This window comes from Phalacrocorax carbo, chromosome 25 (assembly GCF_963921805.1).
Source record: "Phalacrocorax carbo chromosome 25, bPhaCar2.1, whole genome shotgun sequence".
In the NCBI taxonomy this organism is placed as follows: Eukaryota; Metazoa; Chordata; class Aves; order Suliformes; family Phalacrocoracidae; genus Phalacrocorax; species Phalacrocorax carbo.
The window spans coordinates 6,655,940-6,674,705 of NC_087537.1; the positions used below are offsets into that span (position 1 = coordinate 6,655,940).

At 57.4% G+C, this 18,766-nt stretch overlaps 4 protein-coding genes across 4 annotated transcripts; 2 read left to right on the forward strand and 2 right to left on the reverse strand.

Annotated features, from left to right (window-relative positions):
- Positions 1-2,970: 2,970 nt before the first annotated feature.
- LOC135317210 (feather keratin 1-like) lies at positions 2,971-3,276 on the reverse strand. Its single transcript, XM_064473085.1, has one exon. It carries the CDS (start codon positions 3,274-3,276, stop codon positions 2,971-2,973), a length of 306 nt encoding a protein of 101 aa, XP_064329155.1.
- Positions 3,277-6,993: 3,717 nt separating this feature from the next.
- On the forward strand, positions 6,994-7,299 carry LOC135317394 (feather keratin 1-like). Its single transcript, XM_064473695.1, has one exon. It carries the CDS (start codon positions 6,994-6,996, stop codon positions 7,297-7,299), a length of 306 nt encoding a protein of 101 aa, XP_064329765.1.
- Positions 7,300-11,565: 4,266 nt separating this feature from the next.
- LOC135317395 (feather keratin 1-like) lies at positions 11,566-11,871 on the reverse strand. Its single transcript, XM_064473696.1, has one exon. It carries the CDS (start codon positions 11,869-11,871, stop codon positions 11,566-11,568), a length of 306 nt encoding a protein of 101 aa, XP_064329766.1.
- A 3,721-nt stretch (positions 11,872-15,592) lies between these two features.
- Positions 15,593-15,898, forward strand: LOC135317396 (feather keratin 1-like). Its single transcript, XM_064473697.1, has one exon. The coding sequence runs from the start codon at positions 15,593-15,595 to the stop codon at positions 15,896-15,898; it is 306 nt and encodes a 101-aa protein (XP_064329767.1).
- Positions 15,899-18,766: the final 2,868 nt, after the last annotated feature.

Below are 18,766 nucleotides of genomic sequence, written 5' to 3' on the forward strand. Positions count from 1 at the left end.
GCTTTTAGCACTGTGTTGGAGCTTGACCTGTGCCTATCGAGCCACGATTCAGTACTATCAGAGGACAGTGTGTAAGAGAGGGACCCAAACCTCTCTGAGAATGTCACGGTTCAGCCGGGCATCCAAACTACATCTAAGAACGCGGTAGTTGAGGCAGAGACCCAAAGCACGTCTGAGACATCCATGGTTGAGATCGGGACCCAAACACCACCTCGAGTAATTGCTCCAGTAGTGGAAAAGAAATAGTGGGCAGGGAGGTGAACCGGACCATATCGTCCATTAGGAAGGGAGTGAGGGGGACAAAGAGTCTGATGGGTAAGCTGGTCCTTCAGCAAAGAAGTGGGAGGGAGAAGTGAGAGAAATCACTCAAGAGACGGGAAGTACCCGGTCCCTGACCTCAAGGGAACTTTGGGAGATGTGGAAAGATTACAGGCAGCAGCCAGGAAAGCGGATCACTGCCTGGCAACTCCGATGCTGGAAGAGCAGGGCCAACAGTCAGGAACTGGAAGGTAAGGAAGCCCAACAGGCTGAGCGCCTCGCTAGGGAGTGGGGGGTTGACAGCGGAATTGGAAAAGAGGCGGTGCTGGTCATCGTCTACGGTGACCTGGATGACAAGGAGGTCTCCAAAGGTCTGGAGAATGCCCCGTGTATACGGGCCATGTGAAAAAGGTGGTCCGCAATGCACCAGTGGCATATTCTAACAGCTTGGCAACACTGCACTGCCCCGGTTTGGATACACCAACTGTGGAGAGAGCAGCTTGCTGCCTCTGAAATGTTGAAGAAAATCTCTCTCCCTCCTTGTCCCCACAGGCCGGCACCTCAGCTGTGAGGGGTGCCCCACAGAGCCAGTCTGCTCCTGCTGTGGTCAGGGGGGAAAGGAAGACCCCGCACCGGGTCACGTGGCCCTCTCTGGATCTTCCTGCATGACCAGGGGAAGTGGGATGCTGAGCCCACCTTTGAGCCGGAAACCTGCGTGCGCACACAGCGGGGAAGGCCGCCGCTAATAACGGGCCGTGCAAGAAGGCTGTCAGTTGAGCTGCAGCTCAGTTACCCCATTATCCGGGGGCAAGAAAGCAGAAGAAGGGTTAGGGAAGGGCAAAAGAATAATGCTGATTCTTCTTAGAGGTGGATTGGCCATGAAACGAAGCAAGGGCAACGGACCTGCCCAGGAGAGGTGTTTGTTGGGAGTACGATGGCAGGGTGGCTGTCATCACATCTTTATGGATGTGATTAATGAGGTAACACCTGTATCCCCGTCACCTGGCAGCCAGACAAGGTCAACCCGCCACAAGAACGATTGCTAACTGCCGCAGCGTGGTCCTCCCGTCTACGGACACCGCAGCACCAAGGGTGAGGAGAGCGTTGCGCTGGAGGTGCGTAGGGCAGATGGGGAGCCTTTGCTCTTTGCAAAAGGCGGGGAGGGTGGGACCCAGGGCAGCGGGCCCCTTCGGGCCACCGTCACTGTCATGGAGAGGAAGTCATCCATGAGTCCTCCAGAGCCCCTGGCCATCAGGCCCTGCTTTGCTGGACCTCTGCGCAGCCGTGCCTTCTGGGCCTCAGTGCACTTGCTGAGGAAGGGACGCGTGGCCACTGCTGATGTCGCTTGAGGAGCCTGGGCTGCGGGAAGCCCTGGGAGGGCAGCAGCCCCACAAGCTGCTGGGAAGTGGCCAGGTGGGGAGGGGAGGAGTCAGGTGGGAAGGGGTAGCAATCGCTCGTGCCCTGGCTGCTGCTGTGCTGGGGGAGGAGGCTCAAGCAGGAAATGACCCCCAAACGGCTGACCAGAATTGACAAAAGAGCTGTGGCATGCTGTATGACATCATGGCCAACAATAGCACTGTGGGTAGAGCCGCGATCAGCATCTGTCTTGGTAGTAACCAGCCATGTCACCTCACATCTCCTTCGCCCTCTGACAAGCAACAGCCCAAGAGCAGGGCCAGGAAGAGGTGCTTTTTTGGTAACCCCATTAAAACAGGTGAAACTCAACTCTCAGGACTGTTCCCAGACATGAAGGGCGGCTGACATCAACATCCTGGACTGCGTGAGTAGGCGTGTAGCCAGGAGATCGTTAGGAGTGATGACCCCACTCGGCTCAGCACCAGCCCGACAGTATCTAGAACATTAGTTCAAGTTTTGGGCTGCAAGATAAGAAGGACGTGACTAAACGGAATGGGTTCAGCGGAGGGTGGGCAGGAGAGTGAGAGGGTTGGAGCCCTTGCTTGGGGATGAGAGGCAGAGGGTGTGGGGTTTGCTGAGCGTGGAGAAGAGAATGCTTTGGTGAGAGACCTAAGATCGTCTCTGAAGCAGCTACGGTCCTTAAAGTGTGTCAGGTAACTCTTCCCGCCCCAGATAGGCGGAGAAGTTTAGAAAGCAGAGGGTCACCCTACGTGTGCCAAACAATACTCAAAGCAAGCCTGTGTTAGCAATCACTGCATTACCATCCCCAACAACCCCCTCCCAGAACCAGCCCCGAGCAACATATCTGCCCTTGGGCATCTTGGGAGAGCATCTGCAGGGGGAAGAATGACACAGAGACAAAGGCAGGGATGCAGCAGAACTTTAATGAGGCAGGAGAGGGAACTGAGGTCGTTCTGAGTGCTGGTCCTGGTGCAGGGAGCACCAGGGGCAGATGGCAGCCTGCGCCCCACAGCTGCAGCAGAGATCCTGCCAGGAGTCCATCTGCCTGCCCCACGGAGGGAGCAGAGCCAGCAGGAATTCCCTAGGCTGGCTTTGTGGGGCTCAGAGCCACGGGGAGCACGGGAGATCAAGGACCCGGGAGGGAAAGGAGAGAGTGGAAGAGAGGAAAGGCAGGCATGCACTATGCTTTCCGAGAGCCCATGCTGACCCTGAACTTCTGCAAGGGGTGTTGGCATGGCTCAGCCCCTCTGAAAGCAAGAAGCGGGTGCTCCGTTGCCAGTCCGGTCCCATCTTGTGGGTCCCTGGGGGCCTTCCCCAGGGCCATCGCCAGCAGCTTTAGCAGGGGAGGCACGTTCTCCCACAGTAGCGGCTGCCAAAGCCGGAGAGGCCAAAGCCCCCGGAGGAGATGGGCACTCCCTGAGAGCTGAGGATGCTGCCAACGGCAGCGGAGGTGGAGGATCCCACGGCGGTGTTCTGTGGGAAGGAGCTGAGGATGGGGCCGGGCAGGGTCACCACCACGGGGGAGGGCTGGATGACGACGGTGGAGTCCTGGCACTGCCTGACACAGGGCTCATTGCAGCTGTTGGCCAGCGGGGTCGGGCCGCAGGGCGAGCAGGGCAGGCACGGGTTGTAGCAGGACATGTCTCGGGGCGGGAGGTGCACCTGTGAGAGTGGGCAGGGGGAAGCAGAGCATGAGGGGTGGGTGGGTGAGGTGCAGCCTGTCACCCCAGCACGAGGGAAAGAGCCACGAGCTGGAGCCAAGAGGTGGAGGCACTGTAGGCAGACCTAGTGGTTCTCCTTCCCCTCTGCCCAAAAGAGCCCTGAAAAGAGCACCCAGACCCAGGGAGGTCCCTTCCTGGCCCATAGCTCAGCAGACACCTCAGCCAAGCCCAGCTTCTGCCCACGACACACCTTCCGTCCCCTCCATCTCCCATGACAAGCAGTTCCAAGACCCAACAAAAGCAGAAAAAGACAATTTTGTGCTGAGAAATCCTAGAGGAGGATGAGGCAAAGGAGGACGAGCAGGCAGAGGAGAAAGGGCTTCAGAGTTACCTTGTTCTCAAGGAGATGGAGGCGAGAGGAGTGGTTGAGAGAGTGAGGAGAAGGGCCCGCTTTTATAGTGCTCCTGCACTGCCCCAGGCCCTCAGTCACTGCACGCGGGCAGTAATTTTCCAACAGACTCACCTCCAGAGCAAACTATCCTCCCTACTGGCACAGGTTGTGTTTTGGTTTCCCTCAACGCTGCCGCTTCATTTCCTCGTTTCCATCATGCTTGATTTGCCATGCAGTCTCCTTTCATGTGCTGGGATGAAAGGCCCAAGGATATCCCGAATAAGGTCATGTCTGCACAGGCAGCAGATACCTCCAGATACCCAGCGCTTGGGTTAGGAAAGCTGAAGCCCACCTGGTGTGGGCTTTCCACACCTCCTTCCCCTCCTTTCCACACCTCCTTTCCCTCCTGGGTCCTTGTTCTCCTGCACTCCCCTGGGCTGTGAGCACCACAAAGACCTTTCCAACCTCAAGGCTCCTGCGATTCTGTCATGGGCAAAAGGCAGGTGACGCACGGCCGCTGCGAAGAAGGAAGAAGTGGTTGGGAACATTGGAATCAAGGGCAGCCTTGGCTACCACAGCACAGGAACACTAGGTTTGAAGAGCTGTTGTCAGGGAGGGAAGTGAGTAGCAGGGTACAGCCCCTGGACTTCAGGCAGGCCAACTCTGGCCTAGTCAGGCAGCGGGTAGGCACCTCATGGTCCAAGAGCAAGAAGGGTCCAGCCAATAGTGAGGAAAACAATCAGAAATCTCAGCAGCCTGGCTTTGGCTGAGCGGCGTAGCCACGGCGGAGCACCAACGTCAAAAGGCAGCATCCTGGAGTTGGAAGGAGGAATGAGCTGCAGAGAAGGAATGTGGGAATAATCCCTGGGCATGTTGGGATGCTGTTAGGAAAGCCAAAGCTCAGCCTGCCTTGAGTCTTGCAAGGGGCCTCAAGAGCAACAGGCAACAAGCATCAAGAGCAACATCCAACCCCTACAGGGGTAGCCAAAGAGTGATGGGAGAAAAATGTGGGCCCTCTGCTGACTGGGGCGCCTCGTTTCCTGACAGTGGACAGAGAGCAGGCTGCCTGTGGGGAGTCAGGGCCTTCTCTCTCCCAGCGGTCACCTGTAAGTTCTCCCAGGCTGCTCTGCCCTTTGAAAGAGTTGAAGGAAGGAGGGGTATCCCTCCCAGCCTGAGTAAAGTTGAGCTGTACAAGCCAGCTGATGTGCTACAGGGCAGGGCTGCTGTAAAGGAAGACCTAGACCAGCGGGAGCGCTGGGCCAAAGGAACCTCACGGTGTTAAGAAGGACACGTGGCAAGTGCTGCATCTGGAAAGGAAGAACCTCTTACATCAGTATGGCCTGGGGAATGGACCAGGCTACGCTCTTAGAGACCTGAAACCTCCTCTGGGTAGACGTGAGCCGTGGGGCAGGGTCACCCTTGGAGAGGCGCTTGAAGGGTGGAAGGCAATGGACATACAGGCCTCGTCTTCCTGGCCCAAGACACCCGGCTGTGGGAGGGGGCACTCCTGAATGCTCCGTGGAGGAAAAGAAAAGGTCACAGAAGATATCTCCCCACAGGTTGGGACTCTTGCTTGGGTCTCAAGCGTTACATCTTTTCCTGGCAGTAGTGCCTCACCATGCCTCCTTTCCCATGCCCCAAAGGCCTCCTCAGTTTGGAGTATAACCCAGCGCTGTTGGGGAAGCAAGGAAACTTCCCCCACCTCCCCAGCGAGCGGTGTCTGTCAGGACCCTGCAGTGCCACGTGCCTGGGGATGCTGAGGGGACGAGGGGACGTGCTCAGCAGGGCCCTGGGTACAGAAGCAGCTCTGAGGCTGCACTGAGGAGGTGATGCACTTCCCTGCCCTGCAGGCATGGAGGCAGCTGGGATGTGTCTCAGGAGGGCAAGGGAATGCCTTCAGAAGCCAAGCTTCCCGGGATAGACTCTCCCTACCCATGGTGAGTCACACTCTAACGTTGGATTGGCCGTGTGCCAGCCCTTATGTGTGAGGCCAAGCCAGGAGTGCGTGCTGTCTGCAGGCTTGTATCCCACGCAGGGCTGAATTCCCCTGAGGACAGGGCCGCTCCATCCCTGCCCCAGGAAAATCGTCTTTGAGCACTGGCTGCACCCGAGTACACAGCTCCAGGGCAGGCCATTGTGTGTCCTGCTGGTCAGGGTCCTAAGCATGCAGCCAAACTGCATGGTGGTGTGAGGAGAGTGGGAGGAACAAGGTTCTGTCCAGAGCCACAACACCCCCGCCTTGTAGGGAGGACGGAGGGGCCCAACTTATTTTGGGGCTTTGGGAGGGCAACGTTCTCATTCCACAAGCCTGCAGATGTCATTGTTAGGAGACCCCCAGAGACTGCCACAAGAGGGGATGACTTTACCATAGACCCTGGCCAAAGTTTGCAGGAATGGGAAGCTTTCCTTGGGAGAAGACATTTGTAACCACAGCACAGCCCACCTGCCCACAGAGGCAACGGTCAGTGATTGCGGGAGCGAGCATGGGGGCAGTCAAGGAGGAGGAAGGAGGCGGCGTGTCCCCATTCTCAGAAGCCTTCGGGCACCAGGGAGAAGACAGCATTGGTGGGAAGATATGCCCGTCTTCCTGCACAGGCTGTGGAAAACATCTCACCAGATTTCCCCAGACCCATGTCCTCCCTCTCCACAGACCTCTCCAGCTCTTGGGGACACACCTTTTGCCTGTGTTGACATGATTCTGTGCAAGAAATCCTTGGGCCTCTCATCCCCTTCCTTCAAAAGAGCCTCCGTGGCCTAATGGTCATGTCAGAAATGAGGAAATAAAATGGCAGGCTTGACGTAAACCAAAACACAGCCTGTGCCATCAGGTAGGATATTTTTCTCTGGAGGTGAGTCTGTTGGAAAATTACTGCCCGCGTGCAGTGACTGAGGGCCCGGGGCAGTGCAGGAGCAGTATAAAAGCAGGCCCTTCCCGTCGCTCTCTCACCCACTCCTCTCGCCTCGATTTCCTTGGGAACAAGGTGAGCTGAAGCCCTTTCCTGTCTTTCTCAGCTGCCTCCTCCTTTTCCTACTGTGGGATTTCTCAGCCCACACTTGTCTCTTTTTCCCCTGCTGTGTCTTCAGTCCCCATGCCACCGTAGAGGGATGGTGTGGCTTCGAGAGAGGCTGGGCTGAGGTGTCTGCTGGGCTGGTGCTATGTGGGTTTAGTCGTTCTTCTTGGAGCTCTTTTGGGCTGAGGGAAATGGTATTCCTCATCGTCCTGGGGCGACAGGCTGTTTCCTCACCCACCCCTCATGCTCTGCTTCCCCCTGCCCACTCTCACAGGTGCACCTCCCGCCCCGAGACATGTCCTGCTACAACCCGTGCCTGCCCTGCTCGCCCTGCGGCCCGACCCCGCTGGCCAACAGCTGCAATGAGCCCTGTGTCAGGCAGTGCCAGGACTCCACCGTCGTCATCCAGCCCTCCCCCGTGGTGGTGACCCTGCCCGGCCCCATCCTCAGCTCCTTCCCACAGAGCACCGCCGTGGGATCCTCCACCTCCGCTGCCGTTGGCAGCATCCTCAGCTCTCAGGGAGTGCCCATCTCCTCCGGGGGCTTTGGCCTCTCCGGCTTGGGCAGCGGCTACTGCGGCAGGAGCTGCCTCCCCTGCTAAAGCTGCTGGCGATGGCCCTGGGGAAGGCCCCCAGGGACCCACAAGATGGCACTGGAGTGCGGATGGAGGGTCGGCTGGTTGCTTTCAGAAGGGCTGAGCCACACCGGCAGCCCGTCAGGCAGATGGACACCTGGCAGGGTCTCGGCCACAGCCATGGGGCGAAGACTCCGATCTGAGCCTGGTGCTCCCTGCGCTGGGACCAGCACTCAGAACGACCTCAGTTCCCTCTTCTGCCTCATTAAAGTTCTGCTGCATCCCAGTCCATGCCTCTGTGTCATCCTTTCCTCTGTAGAATCTCTCCCATGATGCCCAGGGAGAGAGATGTTGCTCCCTGCTCATTCTCGCAGGGTGGTCTTTGGGATGCTTGTGCAACGGTTGTTATCACAATTGTGTTGCGTCTGACGGGGATGGAATTAACTTTCCCCATAAGAGCCTTCATAGTGCTGTGCTTTGTAGGTGTAGCTAGAAGGGTCCTGGGAACACAGAAATGTTTTGCCTTCTGCTGAGCAGTGCTTTTCTTTGCTTATGCACGTGGGACTCGCCTTTATTCATTACACCGCCTTTATGCCAAGCCACAAAGTTTTCTCCTTATTTTCTGCCCCGTGTCTCGCTGAGGACACGGAAGGATAGAGTGTCTTGGTGGGCAGCTGGCAGCCAGACGAGGCCAACTCCCCGCAGCCTTTCTGGCGTTCAACACGGGTCTCAAGACATTGGCAGTTTTGATCTGAGCATGCTCTAGCTGTAGTAGTTCCTAATTAGCAGGCGTTTGCGCAGGGGAGGGAGGGTGTTCGCTTGGTGCACCGCTTATCTCTTTCCTTGCCTGAGCTTGGGCACATGTTCCTAGAACCAAAGGCTATGTGCTTTGCCCTGGCATGGATGCCCTTCCTGTGCTGGGCAGAGCTGCCTTGTGGAGAGGGTGCGGGAACACACCTCCCTCTTCCCATGCGGGACTGATGTGGGTTGTTTGGTTACACAGGCTCCCGAGGTCCTCCCTCTCCTTGACGCGAGGTGTTTAAAACTACTAACTAACACTGTTGCCTTAACGTGGGGTTTGTGGAATGTGGTGTCATGCTGGCGTACGAGGAGACAATTTCTGGGTGCGGTGACAGTGAAAGATGCCCTGAGGTGGCCGGTCCGTGGGCGGCAGCTGCCTGAAAACCAGCTGCTTTTAGCACTGTGTTGGAGCTTGACCTGTGCCTATCGAGCCACGATTCAGTACTATCAGAGGACAGTGTTTAAGAGAGGGACCCAAACCTCTCTGAGAATGTCACGGTTCAGCCGGGCATCCAAACTACATCTAAGAACGTGGTAGTTGAGGCAGAGACCCAAAGCACATCTGAGACATCCATGGTTGAGATCGGGACCCAAACACCACCTCGAGTAATTGCTCCAGTAGTGGAAAAGAAATAGTGGGCAGGGAGGTGAACCGGACCATATCGTCCATTAGGAAGGGAGTGAGGGGGACAAAGAGTCTGATGGGTAAGCTGGTCCTTCAGCAGAGAAGTGGGAGGGAGAAGTGAGAGAAATCACTCAAGAGACGGGAAGTACCCGGTCCCTGACCTCAAGGGAACTTTGGGAGATGTGGAAAGATTACAGGCAGCAGCCAGGAAAGCGGATCACTGCCTGGCAACTCTGATGCTGGAAGAGCAGGGCCAACAGTCAGGAACTGGAAGGTAAGGAAGCCCAACAGGCTGAGCGCCTCGCTAGGGAGTGGGGGGTTGACAGCAGAATTGGAAAAGAGGCGGTGAATTGCAGTGCCCGGGGGCGTCTCCTGTCAAGTACGAGGACAGGATTTCCGCTGAGGGAAGATCTTGTGCTTTGGCCAGGAAGGTGGACTACCACTTTGGATGGCATCCAATACCCGAGAGAATTAGCGGTGCTGGTCATCGTCTACGGTGACCTGGATGACAAGGAGGTCTCCAAAGGTCTGGAGAATGCCCCGTGTATACGGGCCATGTGAAAAAGGTGGTCCGCAATGCACCAGTGGCATATTCTAACAGCTTGGCAACACTGCACTGCCCCGGTTTGGATACACCAACTGTGGAGAGAGCAGCTTGCTGCCTCTGAAATGTTGAAGAAAATCTCTCTCCCTCCTTGTCCCCACAGGCCGGCACCTCAGCTGTGAGGGGTGCCCCACAGAGCCAGTCTGCTCCTGCTGTGGTCAGGGGGGAAAGGAAGACCCCGCGCCGGGTCACGTGGCCCTCTCTGGATCTTCCTGCATGACCAGGGGAAGTGGGATGCTGAGCCCACCTTTGAGCCGGAAACCTGCGTGCGCACACAGCGGGGAAGGCCGCCGCTAATAACGGGCCGTGCAAGAAGGCTGTCAGTTGAGCTGCAGCTCAGTTACCCCATTATCTGGGGGCAAGAAAGCAGAAGAAGGGTTAGGGAAGGGCAAAAGAATAATGCTGATTCTTCTTAGAGGTGGATTGGCCTTGAAACGAAGCAAGGGCAACGGACCTGCCCAGGAGAGGTGTTTGTTGGGAGTACGATGGCAGGGTGGCTGTCATCACATCTTTATGGATGTGATTAATGAGGTAACACCTGTATCCCCGTCACCTGGCAGCCAGACAAGGTCAACCCGCCACAAGAACGATTGCTAACTGCCGCAGCGTGGTCCTCCCGTCTACGGACACCGCAGCACCAAGGGTGAGGAGAGCGTTGCGCTGGAGGTGCGTAGGGCAGATGGGGAGCCTTTGCTCTTTGCAAAAGGCGGGGAGGGTGGGACCCAGGGCAGCGGGCCCCTTCGGGCCACCGTCACTGTCATGGAGAGGAAGTCATCCATGAGTCCTCCAGAGCCCCTGGCCATCAGGCCCTGCTTTGCTGGACCTCTGCGCAGCCGTGCCTTCTGGGCCTCAGTGCACTTGCTGAGGAAGGGACGCGTGGCCACTGCTGATGTCGCTTGAGGAGCCTGGGCTGCGGGAAGCCCTGGGAGGGCAGCAGCCCCACAAGCTGCTGGGAAGTGGCCAGGTGGGGAGGGGAGGAGTCAGGTGGGAAGGGGTAGCAATCGCTCGTGCCCTGGCTGCTGCTGTGCTGGGGGAGGAGGCTCAAGCAGGAAATGACCCCCAAACGGCTGACCAGAATTGACAAAAGAGCTGTGGCATGCTGTATGACATCATGGCCAACAATAGCACTGTGGGTAGAGCCGCGATCAGCATCTGTCTTGGTAGTAACCAGCCATGTCACCTCACATCTCCTTCGCCCTCTGACAAGCAACAGCCCAAGAGCAGGGCCAGGAAGAGGTGCTTTTTTGGTAACCCCATTAAAACAGGTGAAACTCAACTCTCAGGACTGTTCCCAGACATGAAGGGCGGCTGACATCAACATCCTGGACTGCGTGAGTAGGCGTGTAGCCAGGAGATCGTTAGGAGTGATGACCCCACTCGGCTCAGCACCAGCCCGACAGTATCTAGAACATTAGTTCAAGTTTTGGGCTGCAAGATAAGAAGGACGTGACCAAACGGAATGGGTTCAGCGGAGGGTGGGCAGGAGAGTGAGAGGGTTGGAGCCCTTGCTTGGGGATGAGAGGCAGAGGGTGTGGGGTTTGCTGAGCGTGGAGAAGAGAATGCTTTGGTGAGAGACCTAAGATCGTCTCTGAAGCAGCTACGGTCATTAAAGTGTGTCAGGTAACTCTTCCCGCCCCAGATAGGCGGAGAAGTTCAGAAAGCAGAGGGTCACCCTACGTGTGCCAAACAATACTCAAAGCAAGCCTGTGTTAGCAATCACTGAATTACCATCCCCAACAACCCCCTCCCAGAACCAGCCCCGAGCAACATATCTGCCCTTGGGCATCTTGGGAGAGCATCTGCAGGGGGAAGAATGACACAGAGACAAAGGCGGGGATGCAGCAGAACTTTAATGAGGCAGGAGAGGGAACTGAGGTCGTTCTGAGTGCTGGTCCTGGTGCAGGGAGCACCAGGGGCAGATGGCAGCCTGCGCCCCACAGCTGCAGCAGAGATCCTGCCAGGTGTCCATCTGCCTGCCCCACGGAGGGAGCAGAGCCAGCAGGAATTCCCTAGGCTGGCTTTGTGGGGCTCAGAGCCACGGGGAGCACGGGAGATCAAGGACCCGGGAGGGAAAGGAGAGAGTGGAAGAGAGGAAAGGCAGGCATGCACTATGCTTTCCGAGAGCCCATGCTGACCCTGTACTTCTGCAAGGGGTGTTGGCATGGCTCAGCCCCTCTGAAAGCAAGAAGCGGGTGCTCCGTTGCCAGTCCGGTCCCATCTTGTGGGTCCCTGGGGGCCTTCCCCAGGGCCATCGCCAGCAGCTTTAGCAGGGGAGGCACGTTCTCCCACAGTAGCGGCTGCCCAAGCCGGAGAGGCCAAAGCCCCCGGAGGAGATGGGCACTCCCTGAGAGCTGAGGATGCTGCCAACGGCAGCGGAGGTGGAGGATCCCACGGCGGTGCTCTGTGGGAAGGAGCTGAGGATGGGGCCGGGCAGGGTCACCACCACGGGGGAGGGCTGGATGACGACGGTGGAGTCCTGGCACTGCCTGACACAGGGCTCATTGCAGCTGTTGGCCAGCGGGGTCGGGCCGCAGGGCGAGCAGGGCAGGCACGGGTTGTAGCAGGACATGTCTCGGGGCGGGAGGTGCACCTGTGAGAGTGGGCAGGGGGAAGCAGAGCATGAGGGGTGGGTGGGTGAGGTGCAGCCTGTCACCCCAGGACGAGGGAAAGAGCCACGAGCTGGAGCCAAGAGGTGGAGGCACTGTAGGCAGACCTAGTGGTTCTCCTTCCCCTCTGCCCAAAAGAGCCCTGAAAAGAGCACCCAGACCCAGGGAGGTCCCTTCCTGGCCCATAGCTCAGCAGACACCTCAGCCAAGCCCAGCTTCTGCCCACGACACACCTTCCGTCCCCTCCATCTCCCATGACAAGCAGTTCCAAGACCCAACAAAAGCAGAAAAAGACAATTTTGTGCTGAGAAATCCTAGAGGAGGATGAGGCAAAGGAGGACGAGCAGGCAGAGGAGAAAGGGCTTCAGAGTTACCTTGTTCTCAAGGAGATGGAGGCGAGAGGAGTGGTTGAGAGAGTGAGGAGAAGGGCCCGCTTTTATAGTGCTCCTGCACTGCCCCAGGCCCTCAGTCACTGCACGCGGGCAGTAATTTTCCAACAGACTCACCTCCAGAGCAAACTATCCTCCCTACCTGATGGCACAGGCTGTGTTTTGGTTTCCCTCAACGCTGCCGCTTCATTTCCTCGTTTCCATCATGCTTGATTTGCCATGCAGTCTCCTTTCATGTGCTGGGATGAAAGGCCCAAGGATATCCCGAATAAGGTCATGTCTGCACAGGCAGCAGATACCTCCAGATACCCAGCGCTTGGGTTAGGAAAGCTGAAGCCCACCTGGTGTGGGCTTGCCACACCTCCTTCCCCTCCTTTCCACACCTCCTTTCCCTCCTGGGTCCTTGTTCTCCTGCACTCCCCTGGGCTGTGAGCACCACAAAGACCTTTCCAACCTCAAGGCTCCTGCGATTCTGTCATGGGCAAAAGGCAGGTGACGCACGGCTGCTGCGAAGAAGGAAGAAGTGGTTGGGAACATTGGAATCAAGGGCAGCCTTGGCTACCACAGCACAGGAACACTAGGTTTGAAGAGCTGTTGTCAGGGAGGGAAGTGAGTAGCAGGGTACAGCCCCTGGACTTCAGGCAGGCCAACTCTGGCCTAGTCAGGCAGCGGGTAGGCACCTCATGGTCCAAGAGCAAGAAGGGTCCAGCCAATAGTGAGGAAAACAATCAGAAATCTCAGCAGCCTGGCTTTGGCTGAGCGGCGTAGCCACGGCGGAGCACCAACGTCAAAAGGCAGCATCCTGGAGTTGGAAGGAGGAATGAGCTGCAGAGAAGGAATGTGGGAATAATCCCTGGGCATGTTGGGATGCTGTTAGGAAAGCCAAAGCTCAGCCTGCCTTGAGTCTTGCAAGGGGCCTCAAGAGCAACAGGCAACAAGCATCAAGAGCAACATCCAACCCCTACAGGGGTAGCCAAAGAGTGATGGGAGAAAAATGTGGGCCCTCTGCTGACTGGGGCGCCTCGTTTCCTGACAGTGGACAGAGAGCAGGCTGCCTGTGGGGAGTCAGGGCCTTCTCTCTCCCAGCGGTCACCTGTAAGTTCTCCCAGGCTGCTCTGCCCTTTGAAAGAGTTGAAGGAAGGAGGGGTATCCCTCCCAGCCTGAGTAAAGTTGAGCTGTACAAGCCAGCTGATGTACTACAGGGCAGGGCTGCTGTAAAGGAAGACCTAGACCAGCGGGAGCGCTGGGCCAAAGGAACCTCACGGTGTTAAGAAGGACACGTGGCAAGTGCTGCATCTGGAAAGGAAGAACCTCTTACATCAGTATGGCCTGGGGAATGGACCAGGCTACGCTCTTAGAGACCTGAAACCTCCTCTGGGTAGACGTGAGCCGTGGGGCAGGGTCACCCTTGGAGAGGCGCTTGAAGGGTGGAAGGCAATGGACATACAGGCCTCGTCTTCCTGGCCCAAGACACCCGGCTGTGGGAGGGGGCACTCCTGAATGCTCCGTGGAGGAAAAGAAAAGGTCACAGAAGATATCTCCCCACAGGTTGGGACTCTTGCTTGGGTCTCAAGCGTTACATCTTTTCCTGGCAGTAGTGCCTCACCATGCCTCCTTTCCCATGCCCCAAAGGCCTCCTCAGTTTGGAGTATAACCCAGCGCTGTTGGGGAAGCAAGGAAACTTCCCCCACCTCCCCAGCGAGCGGTGTCTGTCAGGACCCTGCAGTGCCACGTGCCTGGGGATGCTGAGGGGACGAGGGGACGTGCTCAGCAGGGCCCTGGGTACAGAAGCAGCTCTGAGGCTGCACTGAGGAGGTGATGCACTTCCCTGCCCTGCAGGCATGGAGGCAGCTGGGATGTGTCTCAGGAGGGCAAGGGAATGCCTTCAGAAGCCAAGCTTCCCGGGATAGACTCTCCCTACCCATGGTGAGTCACACTCTAACGTTGGATTGGCCGTGTGCCAGCCCTTATGTGTGAGGCCAAGCCAGGAGTGCGTGCTGTCTGCAGGCTTGTATCCCACGCAGGGCTGAATTCCCCTGAGGACAGGGCCGCTCCATCCCCGCCCCAGGAAAATCGTCTTTGAGCACTGGCTGCACCCGAGTACACAGCTCCAGGGCAGGCCATTGTGTGTCCTGCTGGTCAGGGTCCTAAGCATGCAGCCAAACTGCATGGTGGTGTGAGGAGAGTGGGAGGAACAAGGTTCTGTCCAGAGCCACAACACCCCCGCCTTGTAGGGAGGACGGAGGGGCCCAACTTATTTTGGGGCTTTGGGAGGGCAACGTTCTCATTCCACAAGCCTGCAGATGTCATTGTTAGGAGACCCCCAGAGACTGCCACAAGAGGGGATGACTTTACCATAGACCCTGGCCAAAGTTTGCAGGAATGGGAAGCTTTCCTTGGGAGAAGACATTTGTAACCACAGCACAGCCCACCTGCCCACAGAGGCAACGGTCAGTGATTGCGGGAGCGAGCATGGGGGCAGTCAAGGAGGAGGAAGGAGGCGGCGTGTCCCCATTCTCAGAAGCCTTCGGGCACCAGGGAGAAGACAGCATTGGTGGGAAGATATGCCCGTCTTCCTGCACAGGCTGTGGAAAACATCTCACCAGATTTCCCCAGACCCATGTCCTCCCTCTCCACAGACCTCTCCAGCTCTTGGGGACACACCTTTTGCCTGTGTTGACATGATTCTGTGCAAGAAATCCTTGGGCCTCTCATCCCCTTCCTTCAAAAGAGCCTCCGTGGCCTAATGGTCATGTCAGAAATGAGGAAATAAAATGGCAGGCTTGACGTAAACCAAAACACAGCCTGTGCCATCAGGTAGGATATTTTTCTCTGGAGGTGAGTCTGTTGGAAAATTACTGCCCGCGTGCAGTGACTGAGGGCCCGGGGCAGTGCAGGAGCAGTATAAAAGCAGGCCCTTCCCGTCGCTCTCTCACCCACTCCTCTCGCCTCGATTTCCTTGGGAACAAGGTGAGCTGAAGCCCTTTCCTGTCTTTCTCAGCTGCCTCCTCCTTTTCCTACTGTGGGATTTCTCAGCCCACACTTGTCTCTTTTTCCCCTGCTGTGTCTTCAGTCCCCATGCCACCGTAGAGGGATGGTGTGGCTTCGAGAGAGGCTGGGCTGAGGTGTCTGCTGGGCTGGTGCTATGTGGGTTTAGTCGTTCTTCTTGGAGCTCTTTTGGGCTGAGGGAAATGGTATTCCTCATCGTCCTGGGGCGACAGGCTGTTTCCTCACCCACCCCTCATGCTCTGCTTCCCCCTGCCCACTCTCACAGGTGCACCTCCCGCCCCGAGACATGTCCTGCTACAACCCGTGCCTGCCCTGCTCGCCCTGCGGCCCGACCCCGCTGGCCAACAGCTGCAATGAGCCCTGTGTCAGGCAGTGCCAGGACTCCACCGTCGTCATCCAGCCCTCCCCCGTGGTGGTGACCCTGCCCGGCCCCATCCTCAGCTCCTTCCCACAGAGCACCGCCGTGGGATCCTCCACCTCCGCTGCCGTTGGCAGCATCCTCAGCTCTCAGGGAGTGCCCATCTCCTCCGGGGGCTTTGGCCTCTCTGGCTTGGGCAGCGGCTACTGCGGCAGGAGCTGCCTCCCCTGCTAAAGCTGCTGGCGATGGCCCTGGGGAAGGCCCCCAGGGACCCACAAGATGGCACTGGAGTGCGGATGGAGGGTCGGCTGGTTGCTTTCAGAAGGGCTGAGCCACACCGGCAGCCCGTCAGGCAGATGGACACCTGGCAGGGTCTCGGCCACAGCCGTGGGGCGAAGACTCCGATCTGAGCCTGGTGCTCCCTGCGCTGGGACCAGCACTCAGAACGACCTCAGTTCCCTCTTCTGCCTCATTAAAGTTCTGCTGCATCCCAGTCCATGCCTCTGTGTCATCCTTTCCTCTGTAGAATCTCTCCCATGATGCCCAGGGAGAGAGATGTCGCTCCCTGCTCATTCTCGCAGGGTGGTCTTTGGGATGCTTGTGCAACGGTTGTTATCACAATTGTGTTGCGTCTGACGGGGATGGAATTAACTGTCCCCATAAGAGCCTTCATAGTGCTGTGCTTTGTAGGTGTAGCTAGAAGGGTCCTGGGAACACAGAAATGTTTTGCCTTCTGCTGAGCAGTGCTTTTCTTTGCTTATGCACGTGGGACTCGCCTTTATTCATTACACTGCCTTTATGCCAAGCCACAAAGTTTTCTCCTTATTTTCTGCCCCGTGTCTCGCTGAGGACACGGAAGGATAGAGTGTCTTGGTGGGCAGCTGGCGGCCAGACGAGGCCAACTCCCCGCAGCCTTTCTGGCGTTCAACACGGGTCTCAAGACATTGGCAGTTTTGATCTGAGCATGCTCTAGCTGTAGTAGTTCCTAATTAGCAGGCGTTTGCGCAGGGGAGGGAGGGTGTTCGCTTGGTGCACCGCTTATCTCTTTCCTTGCCTGAGCTTGGGCACATGTTCCTAGAACCAAAGGCTATGTGCTTTGCCCTGGCATGGATGCCCTTCCTGTGCTGGGCAGAGCTGCCTTGTGGAGAGGGTGCGGGAACACACCTCCCTCTTCCCATGCGGGACTGATGTGGGTTGTTTGGTTACACAGGCTCCCGAGGTCCTCCCTCTCCTTGACGCGAGGTGTTTAAAACTACTAACTAACACTGTTGCCTTAACGTGGGGTTTGTGGAATGTGGTGTCATGCTGGCGTACGAGGAGACAATTTCTGGGTGCGGTGACAGTGAAAGATGCCCTGAGGTGGCCGGTCCGTGGGCGGCAGCTGCCTGAAAACCAGCTGCTTTTAGCACTGTGTTGGAGCTTGACCTGTGCCTATCGAGCCACGATTCAGTACTATCAGAGGACAGGGTTTAAGAGAGGGACCCAAACCTCTCTGAGAATGTCACGGTTCAGCCGGGCATCCAAACTACATCTAAGAACGCGGTAGTTGAGGCAGAGACCCAAAGCACATCTGAGACATCCATGGTTGAGATCGGGACCCAAACACCACCTCGAGTAATTGCTCCAGTAGTGGAAAAGAAATAGTGGGCAGGGAGGTGAACCGGACCATATCGTCCATTAGGAAGGGAGTGAGGGGGACAAAGAGTCTGATGGGTAAGCTGGTCCTTCAGCAAAGAAGTGGGAGGGAGAAGTGAGAGAAATCACTCAAGAGACGGGAAGTACCCGGTCCCTGACCTCAAGGGAACTTTGGGAGATGTGGAAAGATTACAGGCAGCAGCCAGGAAAGCGGATCACTGCCTGGCAACTCCGATGCTGGAAGAGCAGGGCCAACAGTCAGGAACTGGAAGGTAAGGAAGCCCAACAGGCTGAGCGCCTCGCTAGGGAGTGGGGGGTTGACAGTGGAATTGGAAAAGAGGCAGTGCTGGTCATCGTCTACGGTGACCTGGATGACAAGGAGGTCTCCAAAGGTCTGGAGAATGCCCCGTGTATACGGGCCATGTGAAAAAGGTGGTCCGCAATGCACCAGTGGCATATTCTAACAGCTTGGCAACACTGCACTGCCCCGGTTTGGATACACCAACTGTGGAGAGAGCAGCTTGCTGCCTCTGAAATGTTGAAGAAAATCTCTCTCCCTCCTTGTCCCCACAGGCCAGCACCTCAGCTGTGAGGGGTGCCCCACAGAGCCAGTCTGCTCCTGCTGTGGTCAGGGGGGAAAGGAAGACCCCGCGCCGGGTCACGTGGCCCTCTCTGGATCTTCCTGCATGACCAGGGGAAGTGGGATGCTGAGCCCACCTTTGAGCCGGAAACCTGCGTGCGCACACAGCGGGGAAGGCCGCTGCTAATAAGGGGCCGTGCAAGAAGGCTGTCAGTTGAGCTGCAGCTCAGTTACCCCATTATCTGGGGGCAAGAAAGCAGAAGAAGGGTTAGGGAAGGGCAAAAGAATAATGCTGATTCTTCTTAGAGGTGGATTGGCCATGAAACGAAGCAAGGGCAACGGACCTGCCCAGGAGAGGTGTTTGTTGGGAGTACGATGGCAGGGTGGCTGTCATCACATCTTTATGGATGTGATTAATGAGGTAACACCTGTATCCCCGTCACCTGGCAGCCAGACAAGGTCAACCCGCCACAAGAACGATTGCTAACTGCCGCAGCGTGGTCCTCCCGTCTACGGACACCGCAGCACCAAGGGTGAGGAGAGCGTTGCGCTGGAGGTGCGTAGGGCAGATGGGGAGCCTTTGCTCTTTGCAAAAGGCGGGGAGGGTGGGACCCAGGGCAGCGGGCCCCTTCGGGCCACCGTCACTGTCATGGAGAGGAAGTCATCCATGAGTCCTCCAGAGCCCCTGGCCATCAGGCCCTGCTTTGCTGGACCTCTGCGCAGCCGTGCCTTCTGGGCCTCAGTGCACTTGCTGAGGAAGGGACGCGTGGCCACTGCTGATGTCGCTTGAGGAGCCTGGGCTGCGGGAAGCCCTGGGAGGGCAGCAGCCCCACAAGCTGCTGGGAAGTGGCCAGGTGGGGAGGGGAGGAGTCAGGTGGGAAGGGGTA